General features: G+C 38.9%; 1 protein-coding gene across 3 annotated transcripts in view; it reads right to left on the bottom strand.

Annotated features, from left to right (window-relative positions):
* Positions 1 to 3,424: 3,424 nt before the first annotated feature.
* LMBR1 (limb development membrane protein 1) overlaps positions 3,425 to 18,601 on the bottom strand; it is an 81,116-nt gene continuing 65,939 nt past the window's right edge. For all 3 annotated transcript variants that reach the window (XM_052806780.1, XM_052806791.1, XM_052806799.1), the window contains 2 exons: positions 14,537 to 14,698; positions 3,425 to 11,256 (listed from right to left, as the gene is read on the bottom strand). In XM_052806780.1, coding sequence (XP_052662740.1) covers positions 11,174 to 11,256; positions 14,537 to 14,698 — 245 coding nt within the window. In that variant the 3' untranslated portion in view covers positions 3,425 to 11,173. The remainder of the gene's footprint in view (positions 11,257 to 14,536; positions 14,699 to 18,601) is intronic.

Genomic DNA, 18,601 nt, shown 5'->3' with positions numbered 1-18,601 from the left:
GCTGTTGCTTCCTTTTTATACTTAGTTTCACCTTTGGTCTTCCAGCATTTTTGTTCTTCCTCTGTCACTCCCACCTTCATCCATTTTCATTTCCCTTCCCCAAAGACAAGCCACAGTTGCTTCAGGCATTGTGTTCATTCAGCAATACCCTGCTATTACCCTCACCTGGTTTTTTTTACACCTGATTTGTTGCAGCACAGGTTCCTACTCACATGGACTGCCACTACTGCAACTGGTAGTTGTAGCAAGAAAGAGGTTTTTTTCCTTTTCCCTCAGCCACATTTACTAACTAGAACCCTGGCTGCTGCTTCTGCTTGAATGACTCTGACCAACTCCGAAGAGCTGCAGGCAGATAAAAGTGGCCCTCAAAGATGCAGGATCATTTCAGAACTTCAGAGAGCCTGGAACCACAGTAAGTACTGACCACTTTCAAGAGAAATAAAAACATGATTATGACTTTTCAGCTTGTCCTGGTTTCAGATGGAATAAAGTTAATTTTCTTCTTAGTAGCTGGTATAGTGCTGTGTTTTGGATTTAGGATGAGAATAATGTTGATAACACACTGATGTCATAGTTGTTGCTAAGCAGTGTTTATACCAAGTGAAGGACTTTCCAGCTTTTCATACTGCCCAGCCAGCAGAGGCTGGGGGTGCACAAGAAACTGGGAAGGGACACAGCCAGGACAGCTGACCCAAACGAGCTAAAGGGGTATTCCATACCATATGATGTCATGCGTAGTATATAAACTGGGAGGAGTTGGCCGGGGGGCACCATGGCTCAGGGATTGGCTGGGCATCGGTCAGCAGGCAGTGATTGTATTGTGCATCACTTTTTTTGTATATTCTCTCATTATTATTTTCCCTTCCTTTTCTGTCCTATTAAACTATCTTTATCTCAACCTATGAGTTTTACTTTTTTTTTTTTTCCCCAGATTCTCTCCCCCATCCCACTGGGGGGCGGGGGGGGCAGGGCAGGAGGGAGTGAGCGAGTGGCTGCGTGGTGCTTAATTGCCAGCCAGGGTTAAACCATGACACAGCTACACATTGCTGAAACTAAAGTCAAGTCATCACAGATAATTTATAAGAAAAGTATGAGCACATAAAGACAAAAGTCAGAAGCTAAACCAAAATGAAATAGCAACATATCAAGGTAACAAGAAAATTCATTTTCATAAAAAGGCAATAACTGATCAGCTATAGAAATGATAGACAGCTTCCAGATAAAACTGACAAGATCAAATTGTCATGATCAAATGCATTAAGTGAGGTGGTCACCACCATACCAGGTGTAGGGGTTTACAGTCTGAAGCTGGGAGAAAGTGGGGAAAGCTGTATTAGAGCATCATTCGATAACAAGTGTTTTACAGGTTGGTTGCTGATAGACTCTGCTTTTGGGCAGCCAGAAAGCTGTCTACAGGGCTGTCAGAGACCGTTGTCTCTAAGAACTCATGGAGAATGTATGACACTCCGAAGGACTAGGAATTGATAAACCTATCTTGAAACTGGGGAGGAGGGAAGAAATCCTGGGGAAATGCAGATATTACTTTCACTTCATTTCCCAGAAAAACACTGGTACAAACTACTTAAAAAGAACGAGTATTTGACATGGGATTTGCCAAGAAGAGAATCATATCAAGCCAGTTCAGTTCACTTCTGTAACAGGATACAGTCCTGCAGATGAAGCAGAAAACATAGCATCATAAAACATTAGAGTGCAAAATATACACTTATGTAGGAATAACCCCATGTATGAGGTGACTCGCATCTTTTATATATGTAGCAACGTAGAGACTTTCTGTAGAAAGACATCCAGAAATACAATTGAGGACACAAGTTCACTATGAATGAATGATGTTGCAAAAAAAGACCACCAAAAAAAACCCCAAAACCCAAACAAAAAAGTACTGAAGACATGATGTAGTGTAAGGGCTCAAGCTTGGAGGTTTCTCTGTCCAGTTCTGAGCTCTGCATTTCTAGAAACACACGAGGGTCCCCACTGGCAGCAAAAAAAATGAGGAGAGGCCCACGTAGAACAGTTGAGGGAATCGGGGGTCACTTCTGTCATGGTTTAACCCCAGCCAGCAGCTCAGCCTCACACAGCCGCTCGCTCACTCCCCCGCAGTGGGGGGGAGAATCAGCAGGGTAAAAGTGAGAAAACTCGTGGGCTGAGATAAAGACAGTTTAACAGGTAAAGCAAAAGCCACATGCACACAAGCAAAGCAAAACAAGGAATTCATTCACCACTTCCCATGGGCAGGCAGGTGTTCAGCCATCTCCAGGACAGCAGGGCTCCATCACGCCTAACAGTGACTTGGGAAGACAAACGCCATCACTCTGAATGTCTCCCTCTTCCTCCTTCTTCCCCCTTTATATACTGAGCATGATGTCATATGGTCTGGGATATCCCTTGGGTCAGTGGGGGTCAGCTGTCCCAGCTGTGTCCCCTCCCAACTCCTTGTGCCCCCCCAGCCTGCTCGCTGGTGGGGTGGGGTGAGAAGCAGAAAAGGCCTTGGCTCTGGGTAAGCACTGCTCAGCAGTAACGAAAACATCCCTGTGTTATCAACACTGTTTTCAGCACAAATCCAAAACACAGTCCCGTACTAGCTACTATGAAGAAAGTTAATTCTACCCCAGCCAAAACCAGCACAACTTCTTATATAGAAGATAAAGGGAAATGTAACCTTCCAGGTGTGGAAAAAGCTGGTGCAAGCAGGAAGACCTGTCTTACTACGGATGTTTGAGAACCAAATTAAAGCTTAAAGGGTGGCAAGGGCCATTCACATTTGACATTTAGGAAACCTTGGACAATTAAACACTGGAATATACTGCCTAGAGACAGCACAGAAATCACATCACAGATAGTCCCTGCCAGGCTGGTTAAATACCAGGAATAACGTAGGTATGTTCGATCCTGTGCACCTGAACGGATCAGACATCTTCAGGTCCCCTCCAGCCACGTGATTCCTGAACTTTAAAAACAGCCTAAAATCTCCTGTGAAACGGAAAGGAACATCTGAAGCTCTTTACAATAGTTTAGGAAACATGGTGGTCAGGTTTTTAATATATAAAAATTGCCGTTCAGTCAAACAATTAAGCTATTGAAAATGACTTATGCATGACATAATCAGCATACTCTTCCATAAACAAACCCCACTTGCCTAAAGTGGAGGGTGCAAACTAATTGTGTACCTGTCAAACACAGGGCTGTAATGCCTCTGAATGTACAGGAATCCCCATCACATACCATACATCACATATTTTAAAAACCTGACCATTTGAGAATCTCAAAAGCATGTTAAATTACAGGGATGAAGGAAGAAAAGAGAGGAATGCAAATATTCACACCAACTACTGACAGGATAATTCAGAATGCCACAGAGTTTGGGTTTTTTTTTTTCATTGCTTAAAATAAAGCAAAACTCCACTATGAATCACACTTTAACTTTATTGAAAACACAGTAAGAAAAAAAATCATCCTACAAAACATTCAGTGTAACATTTCAAACAAAGGAAAAAACACATTACCACTGCTTTTCACAAAAAATTCAACCTGGCTAAAGCGGCAAGTATTTTCATTTAGTTTTGTAACACAGTAAAGTATCCACAACTGAGAACATTATAAAACCTATTTCTGGATAACCTAAAATAATCCAGGAAGGGTTTGGTGGGGAGAAGGTTATGTACACAGAAAATTTTTCTCATTAAAGTAACACTAAAAGCATAATTTTTCAGCTATATTTTACCTTGGTCCAAGATACATCCACATGAAAGGAACATCAGTTGCTCAAGACTGCAGAGTTTACAAAGCCCTAAGCTCAAACTGGACCACGAGGGGACCGCTGATTCCATTCAACATCTCTCAGCCTCACACAGTTAAGATTGTGCATCATTTTTTTTTGTAAACTGAAATCTTAACCAGTAACACTGCAGTGAAAACCTGAAAGTGCATGACAGAAGATACCTGCTGCCATTGTACAGCGCCAGCAGTAGCAACATCCATAGAAACGCTAGTTCAGAACTGTATTTTTATGGTCACGTCACCCAAGTCCACATGAAGCTGATCCCGTGTGACGAGATGGCCAGCAGCACTCTGAGAATATTCTCAGTCTCCTCAGTGGGAATTTTCCAGACAGAGCTTCGTGAAGACAAGAGCAACGCGTGTTTTCTCTTTAGGTAACGCAGGGTTGGGTTCCTAACCCCACAAGAAAGTAAAGGAAATCTAGCCATATTTTTTGTGTACAACTATGTGTTTCATACACTTCAAGATTTCAAATCCATGACCCACGTGTATCTTCATTTTCTATCCGTTTGTTTTTAAAGCAATAGAAGTCAGGCTAAATAAGACAAAAATACTTTGAAACCTACCTTTAAAAAATGAAAAGTGGCTCAACTTTGTTTTGTTATATAAAGCCAGGGAGGAGGAAGTTACCCACACGGGTTTTGTGAATCTAAGTATTTTCGCCCAGACTGGGAAAACTTATGGTTAAGAGGAAAACAGAAGTCATGCACCAGTTAATTTTCTCCTTAAGCATTTAAACACATCCATCGTATTCACAATACAGGTACCGCCATCACACTGCTTTTCTGAATTATCATTTTACATGGAGAGAGAAGGTCCAAAACATGCTCATACGCACAAAATGCAAACGGTACAGAAAACACATGAGGAGTCTTACCTTGCCACCATGCAAAGTCTGACTTTGATCAAAACATGAAAGAGTTACACGCTGCCAACACACCGGAACGACACGTGTCGATCTCCAATCGATTAAGGCAGCAAGGCACATCAAGGGCTGCAGTCTTACTCTACAAATTACAAGAAGATAACTGAAGAGCTGTTCCACAGAACACCAGCTACTCCGGAGTAACTGCCATCAGCACGGGCTCAAATCGGCCGTACCAGCACGTTACACTCTCACCGAGAAGTGGGCTGGTTGCCTCACACTACTGAAAGCTAAAAGCATATGTACATATGCAATGACTAAACCATTTTCATCTTGCTCCTGATTCAAACTCACATGAGCTCTTGGTAATTTGTTAGAGGACCCACTCTAATGACAGGATTCTTTTAATGGAATCTAGTAGTAAAAAACAGATCCAAGTACAAATGAATGAATAAATACTAACATTTTCAATAATGGAAGAACAGTTCTAACTAGGGAATGTCTCTGGATAGACGATGTGGGAAAAGAAATGTATTAAAATCAAAGCAAGTGCCCTGATACTTCAATAGCTGGTATCTATGGAAGCACTGAATAGATGAGGAATGCAAAATAAAGCACTGTTCGTGAAAGGAGCTTCACCCAGTGATGCTGACTATAAAACTTCATGTAATGGGGGGTGGGAGGGTGTAAGCAATAGCAACACTTGAGGTTAGTATACAACAAATATTCAGAAACAATTTAGAAGCAGTATCCCAAAGTGCTCATGTAGGTACAAATGAATAGTCGGATACCTAAAGCCTTTAAGAATTGGGATTTCCTAATTTCTATGTTTATGTGAGGCCTTCATACAGATATAGCTTTTAAATAGCTTGGAATTAGATATGTCAGGATTATCAACATTTACAGGATATTTCTGACACTATCCCTTTGACTGTTTGGAGTCACCTTCTATATTTGTTAAAACATTTAATGCTATCTATATAAAAAAAATAAATCTATGAACAATAAATGAAACTGAAAAAGTTACTTAGAAAAATATGGTAATTAATACAGAACTAGCAAGCATCCTCAGGTTTTCTGTTGCCAAGACAGAGGCATCTTCAAAAGTTCACAGGCTTCTATAAATTTAAAGTCAAGGATACAGTTGCACTGTGAATCACAAAACAGATCTTAAGAATTTATGAAGTTCTGTTCAGTGTTAGTGAGTTACTGGCATATTTAGAGAACATACAATTAACTTTCATATACTAACGATACATGTGTTTCTTCTTTCTCTTTGAAAGAAGAGGTTTAGGTGCTTCAATTGTGAAACATTTCAAAAAAACCTTCCCATTTAGGTTTCCTTCTGGTATGTATTCTTACAGATCATATGATCCACATGGATTCTTCTTGTTCTGTTATTTCATGTTTTGTCTACATCGAGGAGAGTGTCTGTTCTTAACATCAATGCCACCAAATAAGATGCTGAAAGACTTTTTATTAAAAAAAAGGAAGCCAAGATGTTATATATCTCCAAGAATTAAGGCCAGATTTAGAAAAAGTTTCATCAGCCCCTGAATTTCATGAACTTAAGGATTTTAAATATATTTTTAGTAATATGGAATTTTAAAGATCGACTAGAAAAAGAATGGAAAACAGACTGCATGCACCAGTGAGCTCCATGTCATTCCCACCCACCCCCCAATTACTGGGCACGGCAGGGATTCTGGAAGTCACATTTAGTGTTAATTCCCCACAAGATGTGTTCTCCTTCCTCAGATTCTGACCGATATTTTCAGGCTTTAATTGTTAAAATGAAACTTGTAGGACATCCTCTCTGGCTGTGGTCTGGGGGAGGACACGGTTCTATTCAGAAGCATGCAGCATTCTTGAGACAGCAAGCAGCCATTCAAGCACAGAATGGCCCACGCAGAAATGTACAACCAGAAAATCCTGAATGACTTCTTAGCCCCAACAGAACAGAGCTGCAAGTGAAAAGCACAAGACCACGCACACCCATCACCTGGAAACCCCGAGAGTCTGCAATCCCAATCAAGAATAACCCGATTCAGCAACTAGAACTGCATCTGGCAGATGGACAAACCACAGGCTGATCTCCTCACGCCTTGAACAGAAAAGGAGCGTCACAACTTCTTACGACAGTGTCAGAGACCGTTTGCCTGAGGTAAAGGCACTGGGTAAGGTAGAAAAAGGTGGCAGAGGTTATCACCATCGGGGTGACGGCTGTTGGCTTAGATTGCTCTCCCTGAACGGGACGAATTCAAAAGCAGCGTTTTTGTAAAGTTCAAATCCTGTTAATGCGACTGAAATAACTTGCCAGTTTACCAAGACTGAATTCAATATTCAGGAGCTCAAGATTTCAGCTCCTGAAATATACAGGATGGGGAGGGAAGTTAGTGTATGCGATATTGTCTCAAGTCAGCACTAAAATAACAACAAAAATATTAATGCTAGGGGGTAAGGGATCCTATTTCCTTAAAGCATTTAAAGGTTCACAGTTCACATCAACACTTTTTTAAACAAAACTAAACACATTTCTTTAAAAAGAGGTTATTAACACGGCCTTAGTGTGCTGTCTGTGCTTAAATGACTTTACATAGATTTTAAAAATTACTATTTTAAAAATGAGAGTATATGTAAAACAACAGGATTTAGCTGTCTTCCTGTGTTTGGTATTTCAAAATCGTAGATGCTAGTTCACTAAGCGTAAGGCTCAGCTGCTGTACGTACACCACCTGAGCCCATCCCGCTTCTGGAAGAGGAGGAAAAGAAAGAGAAAGGAAAACAACCTAGAACATTCTTACAAAATTCAAGGAAAGTCACATGCATGAAGAAGCCAACTGCCCTTTGTTTCTACCTTATTCCTTTCTAATTTAGATTGTAAATTATTTAAGAAAAGGGCCATCTTGTCTTTACTACACAGCAGTGGGCACATGTGAGCACCCGAAGTAGCATCAGCTGCTGCAGAGACATACGGGCAAGCAGGAGAGACCTGGTGGGACAGACGAGGGCCGCAGCCCCCTTCGCACTCGTCACTCCTGGCGGCATGCTGGAGAAGGCGGCACCCTGCAGCACCCGCTCACGTGTCCATCCCACTAAGCACACGGCTGCACCAGCTCCTGTCTGGGCAGGCTCCACTGCAGCGCACAGCCGTGCCTCTCTGGTACTTGAGGTGGTACTTTGGAACCAGGCAAGGAAAACAACTTGTCAAATCCTTTAATTTCTATGACACTGAAACAGTCAACAGGGTAAAAGGTACTGGAGGAACAGGGCCAGAGATAAACATCACATGACAGATAGTAAACAAAGCTTCCTATGAATGCAAAAACTGTTACTTGTACAGTAACCATTACTATTATTTTTTTAGCTTAAAGTAGTAAGTATGTGTGCTTTATGCTTAGAAATCCCACAATATTACAGTTCTGCCACTGCATTTAATATTGTGCTACCAACACAGACTAAAGCCAAGAAACGGCTAACTTAAAACACTTGGTTTACATCTACTTTTTGGTCTTGTGTGGTATCTTGTGAAGATGGAAGCATTTATGTGCTTTTTGCCTCGTAAGAAGTGAGGCAGATGTTAATGTTACTAAGATCAGCTGTATATACCTTGAAGGTATAGACCACCTGACTCTACATGAGTCAAAATACTAGGAATGTATTGTCAATATCCATTAATGAATTACCAGTTGCTTGTATTTAAGTGACCATATGCTTCTGTGAAAAGTATATAGTGACCTGTATCTTACACGTAGTATATTTGTAGCATTGTATCTGTAAAGAAGTTTTGCATAAGCATGTCATTTTCAAGGCCAAAGGCATATTTTAATGTGTACAGCGTCACAATATAAACAGCTGATTTTAAAACAAAACGGTGTCAGTAGTTGCACAGGGTAGTTCTGAATTTCTCAACCACACAGCATCTTAACCATCCTCCATATTTCAGTGTAAAATCTTCACTAACGTGGCCTTAACCTGTACATCTCTCTGACCGCAGAATCCAGCAGAAGGGGTGGCAACAGGAAAGGCTGTAACATTTGAGAGTTTTAAAGTCTTGCCTGAAACTTGTGTGCTTATCAGCAGGAAATAGCTCTGCTCAGTTTAAGTAATGGCCCAACTCACTTTCAGAAACCACACACACATTATAATCCCATCTTTTTCTGTGTTCTTGGGTCACTGATGCCAGGACAAACATCTCTCCAAAAGCATGAAGAGCAAGACCTACGCTGGTTCACACTCCCTAGATTTATTCCTTAAATTCATTCCTTCAGTTTCAGAGTGTATTGAAATTAACTGTCTTAAAGTTGTAATAGAAATACTTTAATAAAGCTAACTAGCCTCACACACCACAATTCACCAGCCCCATTAAGACATGAGAACAATTTTGGTCATACACTCACTTGCATGGACAAGTGGATACATTTCAGTTATTTTTAACTATAATGCTAATACATAAGGCTACAAGCTCTGAGAATACCTGAATGATGCCCCTAATAATAGATCTCCCAATATTTTAAATGTAAACACATTTTGAAACAACTTCTAATTACAGCTCCCTGTTCTTGGTCGCAGAACTTTGACTCAGATAAAGATTTCTCACTAAAATGTCAGCATTCAACTCAAACAACAGAAAAGATGCTTGTAAACCTTAGTGAAATCAAGCGATTTTACTTTGTCTTCCAAGACTCAGTACAACACATCAATAGTCAGTTTAACAAGCCTTGAATTTGTACTCATGACACACAAAAAAAGTAACTCTCTAGCATCATATTTACTACAGCAATATTTATATTATGCCCCAGTTCAAGACAGAAAAGGCAGCTACAAAAATAACTGAGAAATCCTCATGTATACTGGAGCTTGATTTTTTAAGTGCTCGGGGGGGGGAGGGAACGACACACGACCAAAACAACTCACATTCACACACACACAGCACTAAGGTCTACAGCCCAGAGCAGTCATCTCAGCAGAACAGCCAAACTGTTTCTGACACAAGGTTTATCTTATTTTGGAACCACACTGGAGAGCTAGTTGTCACCGCCTGATCACATAAGACCTCAAACTACAGACAGACGTACTTGTTTTACAAAATGGGAAATAAACAGGAACGTCACCTGACTCGCTACATAACGGGCACACACTGAAGTTGTCCCTGTTCCAATCTGAAGATTACTTGTGGCAGAGCAGGACAAAAGTGCAACAGATTTTGCATAATTACTTGGGGTTTGGCTCATGGGTTTTTTCTTTACTATAAACTGCTTAAAGGATTCCTAAGGCTGCAGTAATGCTAAGAAAAAGGACATTACCACCCACCAATGCCATCCTGAATCTAAGGCCTCTGAGCAGTTAAACTGTAACACTGCAGAAATTCATACTACCAAGATTGAACACACAAGTTTCACTTACCAAGCCACCTATGTCACCTCTATAAGCTTAGAATTTAATTTACGATATCTACACATATAGGCCTATACACATCTTCATGTATACATTAAAAAACAGGCTAGTGAAAGATACTGGGTTATGCCACTGAACAGAAATCCTGGTAACTATTGTATAAATTCAGAGAAATAATTTACTTCAAATTAAAGTAGATTGTAAAAAACTGCAACTGCAGCCTCATAGGCCTGTGCTACTTGCATTGATTACAAGTACTGCTTATACACAGTAGTTCATAAAGAATTTTACAGGGATGTACTTGGTAGGGTAAGCAACCTCCATGGCACAATAGCTTACAGAACTGTAAGAGCTGTGACAGGGGGTCTACACAGCTTTTTACAAAGCATACTAGGCTCAGATTTAACACTGAAGTTAATCTTCATCTTGTACTTCACTCTATTCAGTAAGACATTGTCTGACTACCAGTAAAGCAACCTGGCATTTATAGCTAAGAACAGAAAGCTGAAAACGCTGGCCTTCCAAGAAAGCTTCGTGACATTAGGCTATGAGCAGCCTGCTGTATCCGGTGTGAAAGGAACTGTGATCTCTACCGGTCACCATCATTTTTAACACGTTCTTAGTGGAACTGTTTGTCTATTGTCAAGGATACCTACTCCAGGTAGTTTACATTGCCAGTAAGGGTCATATTGGGCTTCAAGTGTATCTTTTTTTCTTCTTTTTTTTTTTTCTTTTTAACCAAATCCCAAAGTTATTCTTTATAGCTGTGTCTGTTTAACACAGGAGGTACAGTGCATTCAAATGGTAGCAGGTTTATATCTAAAGATGTGAGACCATCAACAAATAAAAAGGAATGCATTATTCTCTTCAGCTTCCAGTCTTCAAGGCACCTCCTGCATTAACTTACTGGGAAATAAACAAGCAGACCAAAAGTTCACTGGAAAGAGAAGAATCTGATATACCTAACTTCCTCAGAAGCACACAGCATCAAAAAATGAGACCAGGTTGGACCCAAATTATCAACAAATAAAATCAATATAAAAATGCTGATGAGATGACAGGAATGCCATGAGGTTGATGTTTTCAGCTCTGTCGATTGCAGGTGATTGTTAATCACAGTGTTTTCTGATGCCCATTTGCAGACGGCTTGGTCTCCGAGTCTCTAGGATTGTTTGACAGATGAAGTTTATCTAATCCTGCAAAACATTACACAATAAGGAAAAACTGAGAATCTCCCATGTTTCACACACAGAGGTAGTCAAAAGAATATATACAAACCAAATTCTACTTTGTGATTAAGGACTTCATATTTGCTTAACCCAGAACTGACATTCTAGCTCAGGCAAGAATTACTTCTGGGAAACTCCCTCAGCTGTGTGTTAAGCGAGAAAAGTCCATTACAATAGACAAGCATGGAAGTGAGAAAAGCCTACCTTCACATTGTTTAAATCACAGACTTAGGTGTTAAGAACCAAGAAAGACTTGCAATCCTTTACTCTGTCAGCCTATGAAGACCAAAATAATTACCTAAAATATTTCTTTTAAACTATAGCATCTTTCTGAAAAGCATCCATTGCTGATCTTAAGATCATGGGTGTTGACCACATCACCTCTCTAAACTGTTTATATGTCTAATAATATTTTTAGGCCTATGTTATTACTAATTTCTTTATCTCCATTTCCAGCCATTTGTTCTTATTGCATAGTTCTCTACTATGAGTGCTAATTAAAGTCTCTCATCCTTCCCCAGGCAAGTAGTTGAACTACTCTTTACTGGCGGGAGGTGGGGAAAGACGGTAAATATAACTGTATTTTATTCACAAGAGGCATGGTGTCAGTCCTTCCTTGCTTGCTACAGTTTCTCTCCAAAGTCTCCTATCAAGTCCCTAAAATTAAGGGTCAAAAATGGAAAGAGCTTCTTATTCATTTAGTGTAGACTATACTGAATGTTTTACTGAAGTGCCATGACGTACCAAGTTAAATTTCTTGCATCATTGGAATTCCAAAATTGATTGCACTACATGTCCTGGTTTCAGCTGGGACAGAGTTAATTTTCTTTCTCGTAGCTGGGACAGCTTATGTTTTGGATTTAGCAGGACAATAATGTTGATAACACACTGATGTTTTCAGTTGTTGCTAAGTAATGTTTGTACAAAGTCAAGGATTTTTCAGCTTCTCATGCCCAGCCAGCAAGAAGGCTGGAGGGGCACAAGAAGTTGGGAGGGGACACAGCCAGGACAGCTGACCCAAACTGGCCAAAGGGGTATTCCATACCATGTGACGTCATGGCCAGTATATAAACTGGGGGGAGCTGGCCTGGGGGCAATCGCTTCTCAGGAACTAACTGGGCATCGGTCAGCGAGTGGTGAGCAATTGCATTGTGCATCACTTATTTTGTATATTCCAATCCTATTATTAATTATTGTTATTATTGTTGTTGTTGTCATTTTATTATTGTTGTTATTATCATTATTAGTTTCTTCCTTTCTGTTCTATTAAACTGTTCTTATCTCAACCCACGAGTTTTACCTTTTTCCTTCCGATTTTCTCCCCCATCCCAGTGGGTGGGGGGGAACGAGTGAGTGGCTGCGTAGTGCTTATTTGCTGGCTGGGGTTAAACCACAACAACTACTAAAAAAATAAAGTCTACTCAATATTGTATTATTTGCAAGTCCCAGTATTGCATGAATTCTTTTGGTCACAGGCCTGCAGCAGGAATTTACCTTCCACTAATTAGCTATGATGCTCCACCAACCTCTAGTCCTCAGCATCACAGTTTTCAGCATGGGGGAGAAATGAGGACACAAATTTTGGTCCTCGTTCTTTGAATTCCATGTGACAGCTTTTAACAGACACTGTTTGTTATGCATAGCGTTGAAACCAAACCCAGTCTGTGTCAGGAACCTGCGCCTTTCAGGATTTATAACTCCCTGCTTGTGTCAAATGCAAGCCTTTTACCAGTTACTTTGCTCCTCCATTTTGATCTCAATATTTACACAAAATCACACAATATGTGATAGCAAGAGGCCAAAAAAATCCCTAAAAAAATCCACTAGAATGATGCCATCCAGTGACCACTATCCTGCCACACCTGCATTTGAGTTTCTTAATCTGCTTTCCACATATATAATTCTTTATTAAACACTAAATATTTAATAAAGTGCCATGAATTATCAAGATAAATCTTTTACATAATTTTCTTTAAGACAGAAACTTTAAAGTTTTACCAGACCTGTTGCTATAAGCCCATGCTGACTGATGTTAATTTATTGCCTTCAGAGCTCTGCAACATTATACAAAGTAATCCCTTTACAGTCAAAACAGTTGCACAAAAAAATAGGATTATGCAAGTCGACTGAAAGAGATGAATCAAGGTCTTCTCATAAAATGACCTTAACTATAAGCTGGGGAATGATGTCAAATACCTCATAATCTCATCATATATCTGTCTTAATAATGGAACTTCTCTAAAAATATTTTCAGCATAAAAATCAATGGACAGATTTACAGATCCCTGGCCCACTATTCTGTTCCCCTGGAGCTTCAAAACTCAACATCAAAAACCACAGAACGGCTTGTTTTAATCCTACACTATCAGTCACTTTGTATTTCCCTATTTAGTAGGTCTGATTTTAACTTAATTGTCACCAGTAGAGGTGCACTCTAGGAAGTGCTTGGATTTTGTTTACCAGGGTCACAACTCTGGAATGCAGTAATCGGTGAAAACTAACATAATTACCTTTTAGACACTACAAACTGAATCCGCAGTTATAACTATACACTGAAGTTTCACCACTAGTCCTCTCAATTCAAGCAAATACTACTCTAGGGTTCTAAAGAGGTAGGAGCTTCATTAATTAGTAAAGATGTATTAACACCACAATTACTAAATATGTACATTTTATCCTTTTAGTATCAAATATGTTTCAAGCCTTTCTTCTGTGGCCAAGAAACATGAATGCACAATTTGATCAAAATTTTGATTATATCAAGCACAGGTTTCACTCAGTCAGTTACTAAGATTCTGTATATTCTGTACAAAGATTTTCTGAACATGCAGTGCTCTAAAAAAAAGCATCACAACAAAGCAGCTAAGACTTCCACTAAACTACTTTAAGGAATTAATAACTTGCTTTAAACAAAAAAGAAAAAAGCCAACCCACACACAAGTTGAAGTTTTATTTTGGAATAATTGCTCAGTAGCAATGAGAATGTTTCTGTGCTCTCCAAAGGCTGAAAATCTACTGCAGATCAATAAGTACACAGACATATCATTAAGATCAACATCGTACCTTAGCTCTCAGCTTTTCAAAAAATAACACAAAGTATGCATTCTCATCTTAACTCATAGAAACTTCCACTGAAAAAAATAGTTTTCTGTAACCTGCAACAGAACTTTAACAGTAGCACATCAAACTATCAATGCTGGAGAAAGGAAACATTCAAGCACAAACTCAATTTTCAGTGCTGTATTACCTAATGCCTTCAGGAGCTCTTCTCGCACAGCAGAAGTGAACTTTCTGACCAGACATAATGTTGTCATGATAGCAAAGAGCAAGTTGTAAGATAATACAATATAGAAGTTCCCCAGCCAGTTAAACCTTCCAAAGTCTCCAAGCAGATCAAATCTGGTGATTCCTGTTAAAATTGCATTTAAGATTTACATCAAAATCTTGATTACATTTTTTAAGAAACACAAAAATTTCACTCTATTACTTTTTACCTAAGGAAGCAAAATTCTTTCAGACAACACGCTATAAGACACATGGTTAAACACACAAGACAATGTTTTCAAGGTCATTTTCCACTTCACTGACCACTGTAGAACTGTAAGACACACTTACCAAAATGCTTCTTCAGTGTCCTGCTAAAATGCTGGAATAATGTGAGTTGAAGTAAATTGTCTATTCTAGATAGGAATCCTGCTTTTATAATTTCAGTAAAATATAACTAGGAAAAAATCAGTATTACTATGAAAACTGCTTGAAATCTCAGATTGTATGAAATCCTTATCTATTCCAGAAAAAGATGAAATGCACCATGGGCTTTCTTATTAAAAAATACAGGTAGCAAAAAGCCTTTTCACGAGAGCCACAACATCTTACAGTAAACTGAGACGGGAAACCAAAGGAACCTTAGTAGATATAGTAGATATATGAATGTAGATAGGAATTGTTTAATAATTATCTAGCTTATAATGAAATTAAAGAAGTTTCAATAGAGGTAGACATGGCCCAAGGGGATGAGAAGTGATGTTTAACGTTTCCATTGTTGAGGCTGACTGAGACAGGAGATAGTCCCTGACAAGAAGCAGCAGTGACTCCAAGAACCAGCCAAGACCGACCTTGTGATTTGGACAAATGCCAAGGAACAACTGAGTCTGCCCAGGGACAGAAGGTTAAGAGTTCACTGTGAAGAAGACATACAGCCTTCATCTTCACGACCACCAGACGACCACCATAAGGAGGCACTGCGCAAGCGCAGTTGAAAGGAAACTATGGAAATTACTTCCTAGAGCTAATTATAATATGAAGCGGGGATAGGTAATGCCTATGTATAGGCGTATTGCGAAACTCTATGTATATGTAACACTTGACTGTATAAATTTAAAGTGAACTGCCAAAATCAGGTGCACACGACTTTGGTGGGACTACCCCCCGTGCTGCCCAGCGCTGAATGAACATACCTACTTTACAATCTCACCGATTGTGGAGTCTGTTTTCCACACGTCAAAACACTAAGCCTTTGTAAATGTTTTTTCAGAGCCACTGCTTTTGAAACCAAAGTTTAAAGACATCTCTCCAACTGCAGTTTTTCTCCTAGGTCTACCCACCACTACAGCCATAGAGCATTTGCACAGAAGGAAAAGAGTTTGGCTGAAAGACAGTGCTTGACAGTTGTTCTTCACCTCGTAACACTGACACTTGGGCTTTCTGCTGATGAAAGGCTAGTCAATCACTAAAGCTAAGTGAGCAAAATTTTTCCAAAACACGGAAGCATCTACAAGCTATAGGGTCCATCCCAGAAGGCAGAAGAGGAAGAACCGTAGATTGTTCCTTTGCCAGGTCTACATCAAGGACTGCACTGAATAAAGGGCAGAATACTGAGATGATACCCAAATAACAGTTGTCTAGGATTGCTGAGCCATTATATTCCCCAAAAACCTTTGGCACAGATGATGTCACAGTGATGTGCGGTTTCACAGTTGAAACCAACAGCGCGAAGGAAGGAAGCTTACCTCGCCCCAGAACTAAAATGGCAGCAGAAAACTAGGCAATCAGAAAATAGCCCTGGCTCTCAAGTTCCTGGAAGCAAGTTCTCTATCGTCTTATTTTGAAAGGGTTTGGGGGGGTCTTAAGAACTGTGACTTCAGCAGTGATAATAAATGAAGAGAGACAGAATTAAGGGTCGGTTACCTTCCTGTCAGGGGTAAACCTGGCACTTACCAAATCTCATCGTACCATAATATCCAAGACTTAACAGCCAGCTATCACAATGTTAAAAGATACGCACACTTCTTGTAGTCTGCATCAGTCATTTAAATAAAAAATATGGGAATCAAATTTGGTATCTAAGGAAAACATGCCAAAATGAAGAAAATTAAACAGAGAAGTTTCAAAGGATAAAGCAAAGAAATCACTGAAGCTGACCAAAATAACAAGAGAGGCAGGGAGAAATATCAAAAAAGCACAGAAAGTCTAAGCACAAAAAGAAGACTGGCTGACTGAATTAACTGCTAAACAGATGAAGGACAATAAACACATAGTTGCTTTCACACTTGAAGGCAAACAATGTCCTTAACATTTTCAAAGCAGCAGAGTGTTTTAGCCAGAACGTAGAGCTACAAGAAAATTGAGAAAGTCAGGTTTGAACGAATAGGCTTCCAGACCTTTAAAGGAAAAGAAACAAAACAGGTAGAGCACTGCATAAAGTTCTCTGGAAAAGAAACAATATTCCTTGACACAAAGAGGTTCAGAAGAACAGCTAGCAATAGATCAGGCATTACAAGGACAAACAAAAATGAAGCCTGACACTTCTGTTAGAGCAGGTGGGAAAAATATTGTCCATAAATTACATTAATTTTCCTCTTACAAATAAAAAAAAAAGTTACTGCTCATCAGAAAAGATCTGACACAGTATCATTTTGTAAATTTGTGGGAGAAAGGATTAAAAAGCTTTTGATGACTTTCTTACAGAAGTATCTACTCAGCCCACAGAGAAAAAAAACCTCCCAAGACTGCAATTTGAAAAACTACTCAGTAACTGAACAGAAAGCTACATCTCTAGGGGACATCAATATATATCCAAGAGACTTGGTGTCAATTTACCAAATAAACTATTAAAGATTTATTCAGGTTAAAAAAAAATAAAATACTATGGTTTTAGACTGTACTTACCAGTGAGTTTCAAATCATTATTTACTTAAACCATAATGCTCAAGAGGAGAGTTCTAGAAAAACTTTTGTATATTAGAAAATTCAATTTTGTTTGCAATTCTTAGTTTCTGTATTCTTGACTATTAACTGCCCTGTTCCCAATTTATTTCTCACTGGTTAACAATATGGTGCTGGTGGGAAACATTTTTGAAGAAGGACTACTAAAAGGCTGAAAAGTTCTGGAAAAAATGAGTTAACTTATTTTAGTAAAATAACTTATTTTAGTAAAAACTTTCCTGGAGTTCTAAAAGAATGACAGATTAGAGACATCCACCACCTACATATCTAATGAGAATGCTATGAAACATGTAAAAAATTCTCTTATTTCCATTTTTAAAATTTCAAAAGATCAGTACACGTATTAGATAACTTTTGGTTTTTTACCTTTCCCATAATGATAAAGTCTAGTCTTTTCTGTATAGTCTAGAAACTCGCTTTTTTAATAAAGTGAAAAAGACTATGAATCTGCTTAACATATTTATTTCTTTTCATCTATTCAGTGCCACAGGGCAGTAGCATGTAGTGCAACACATGTTGATATTTCTGCAAAGCACCACATGACTCACTGTACTCTAATACATTCTATTAATCCTGTTTGGACAGCTGTGACTGTGCATTTGTTAGCTGTGTGTTAATTGTTCCATCTTTTTTCTTCTTTTATTTATCTCTATGGCAAACTATTCAGGAATTTCATTTGTTAGTCCTTTTTTTTTTTTTCAAGTGAATTTTACCATTAATCTGGTTCCTATGAGACAACAATACACCCAGCATGTATACTTACTTCCACAGAATCCATTTATTATCAGCTGTTAATCTCATAGATCATCAACAATAATTTTTATTTTTTTTTAAACAAGTGATGAATGCAGTAACTTAGTGGATACAATACTAATGTTAAAATTCTATTCTAAAACACCGATTTTTCAACAAAACATCTTGCTCTAAGTACTGGAACTGTTTTACTTAGATCTTTATCATACTGGCTATATTTTAAAACTGCACTACTTTAAATACTTGAATTATTCTTTTGCACTTTTGTGAAGTTTTACTACAGATTTTTTAAAACATGAGCTCTAGAACGCTTATTTTAAGGTTCAACCCTCCA

Source organism: Harpia harpyja, chromosome 1, assembly GCF_026419915.1.
Source record: "Harpia harpyja isolate bHarHar1 chromosome 1, bHarHar1 primary haplotype, whole genome shotgun sequence".
In the NCBI taxonomy this organism is placed as follows: domain Eukaryota; kingdom Metazoa; phylum Chordata; class Aves; order Accipitriformes; family Accipitridae; genus Harpia; species Harpia harpyja.
Note: the sequence above shows the minus strand (reverse complement) of the source record. Positions and strands in the feature narration are given on the sequence as shown.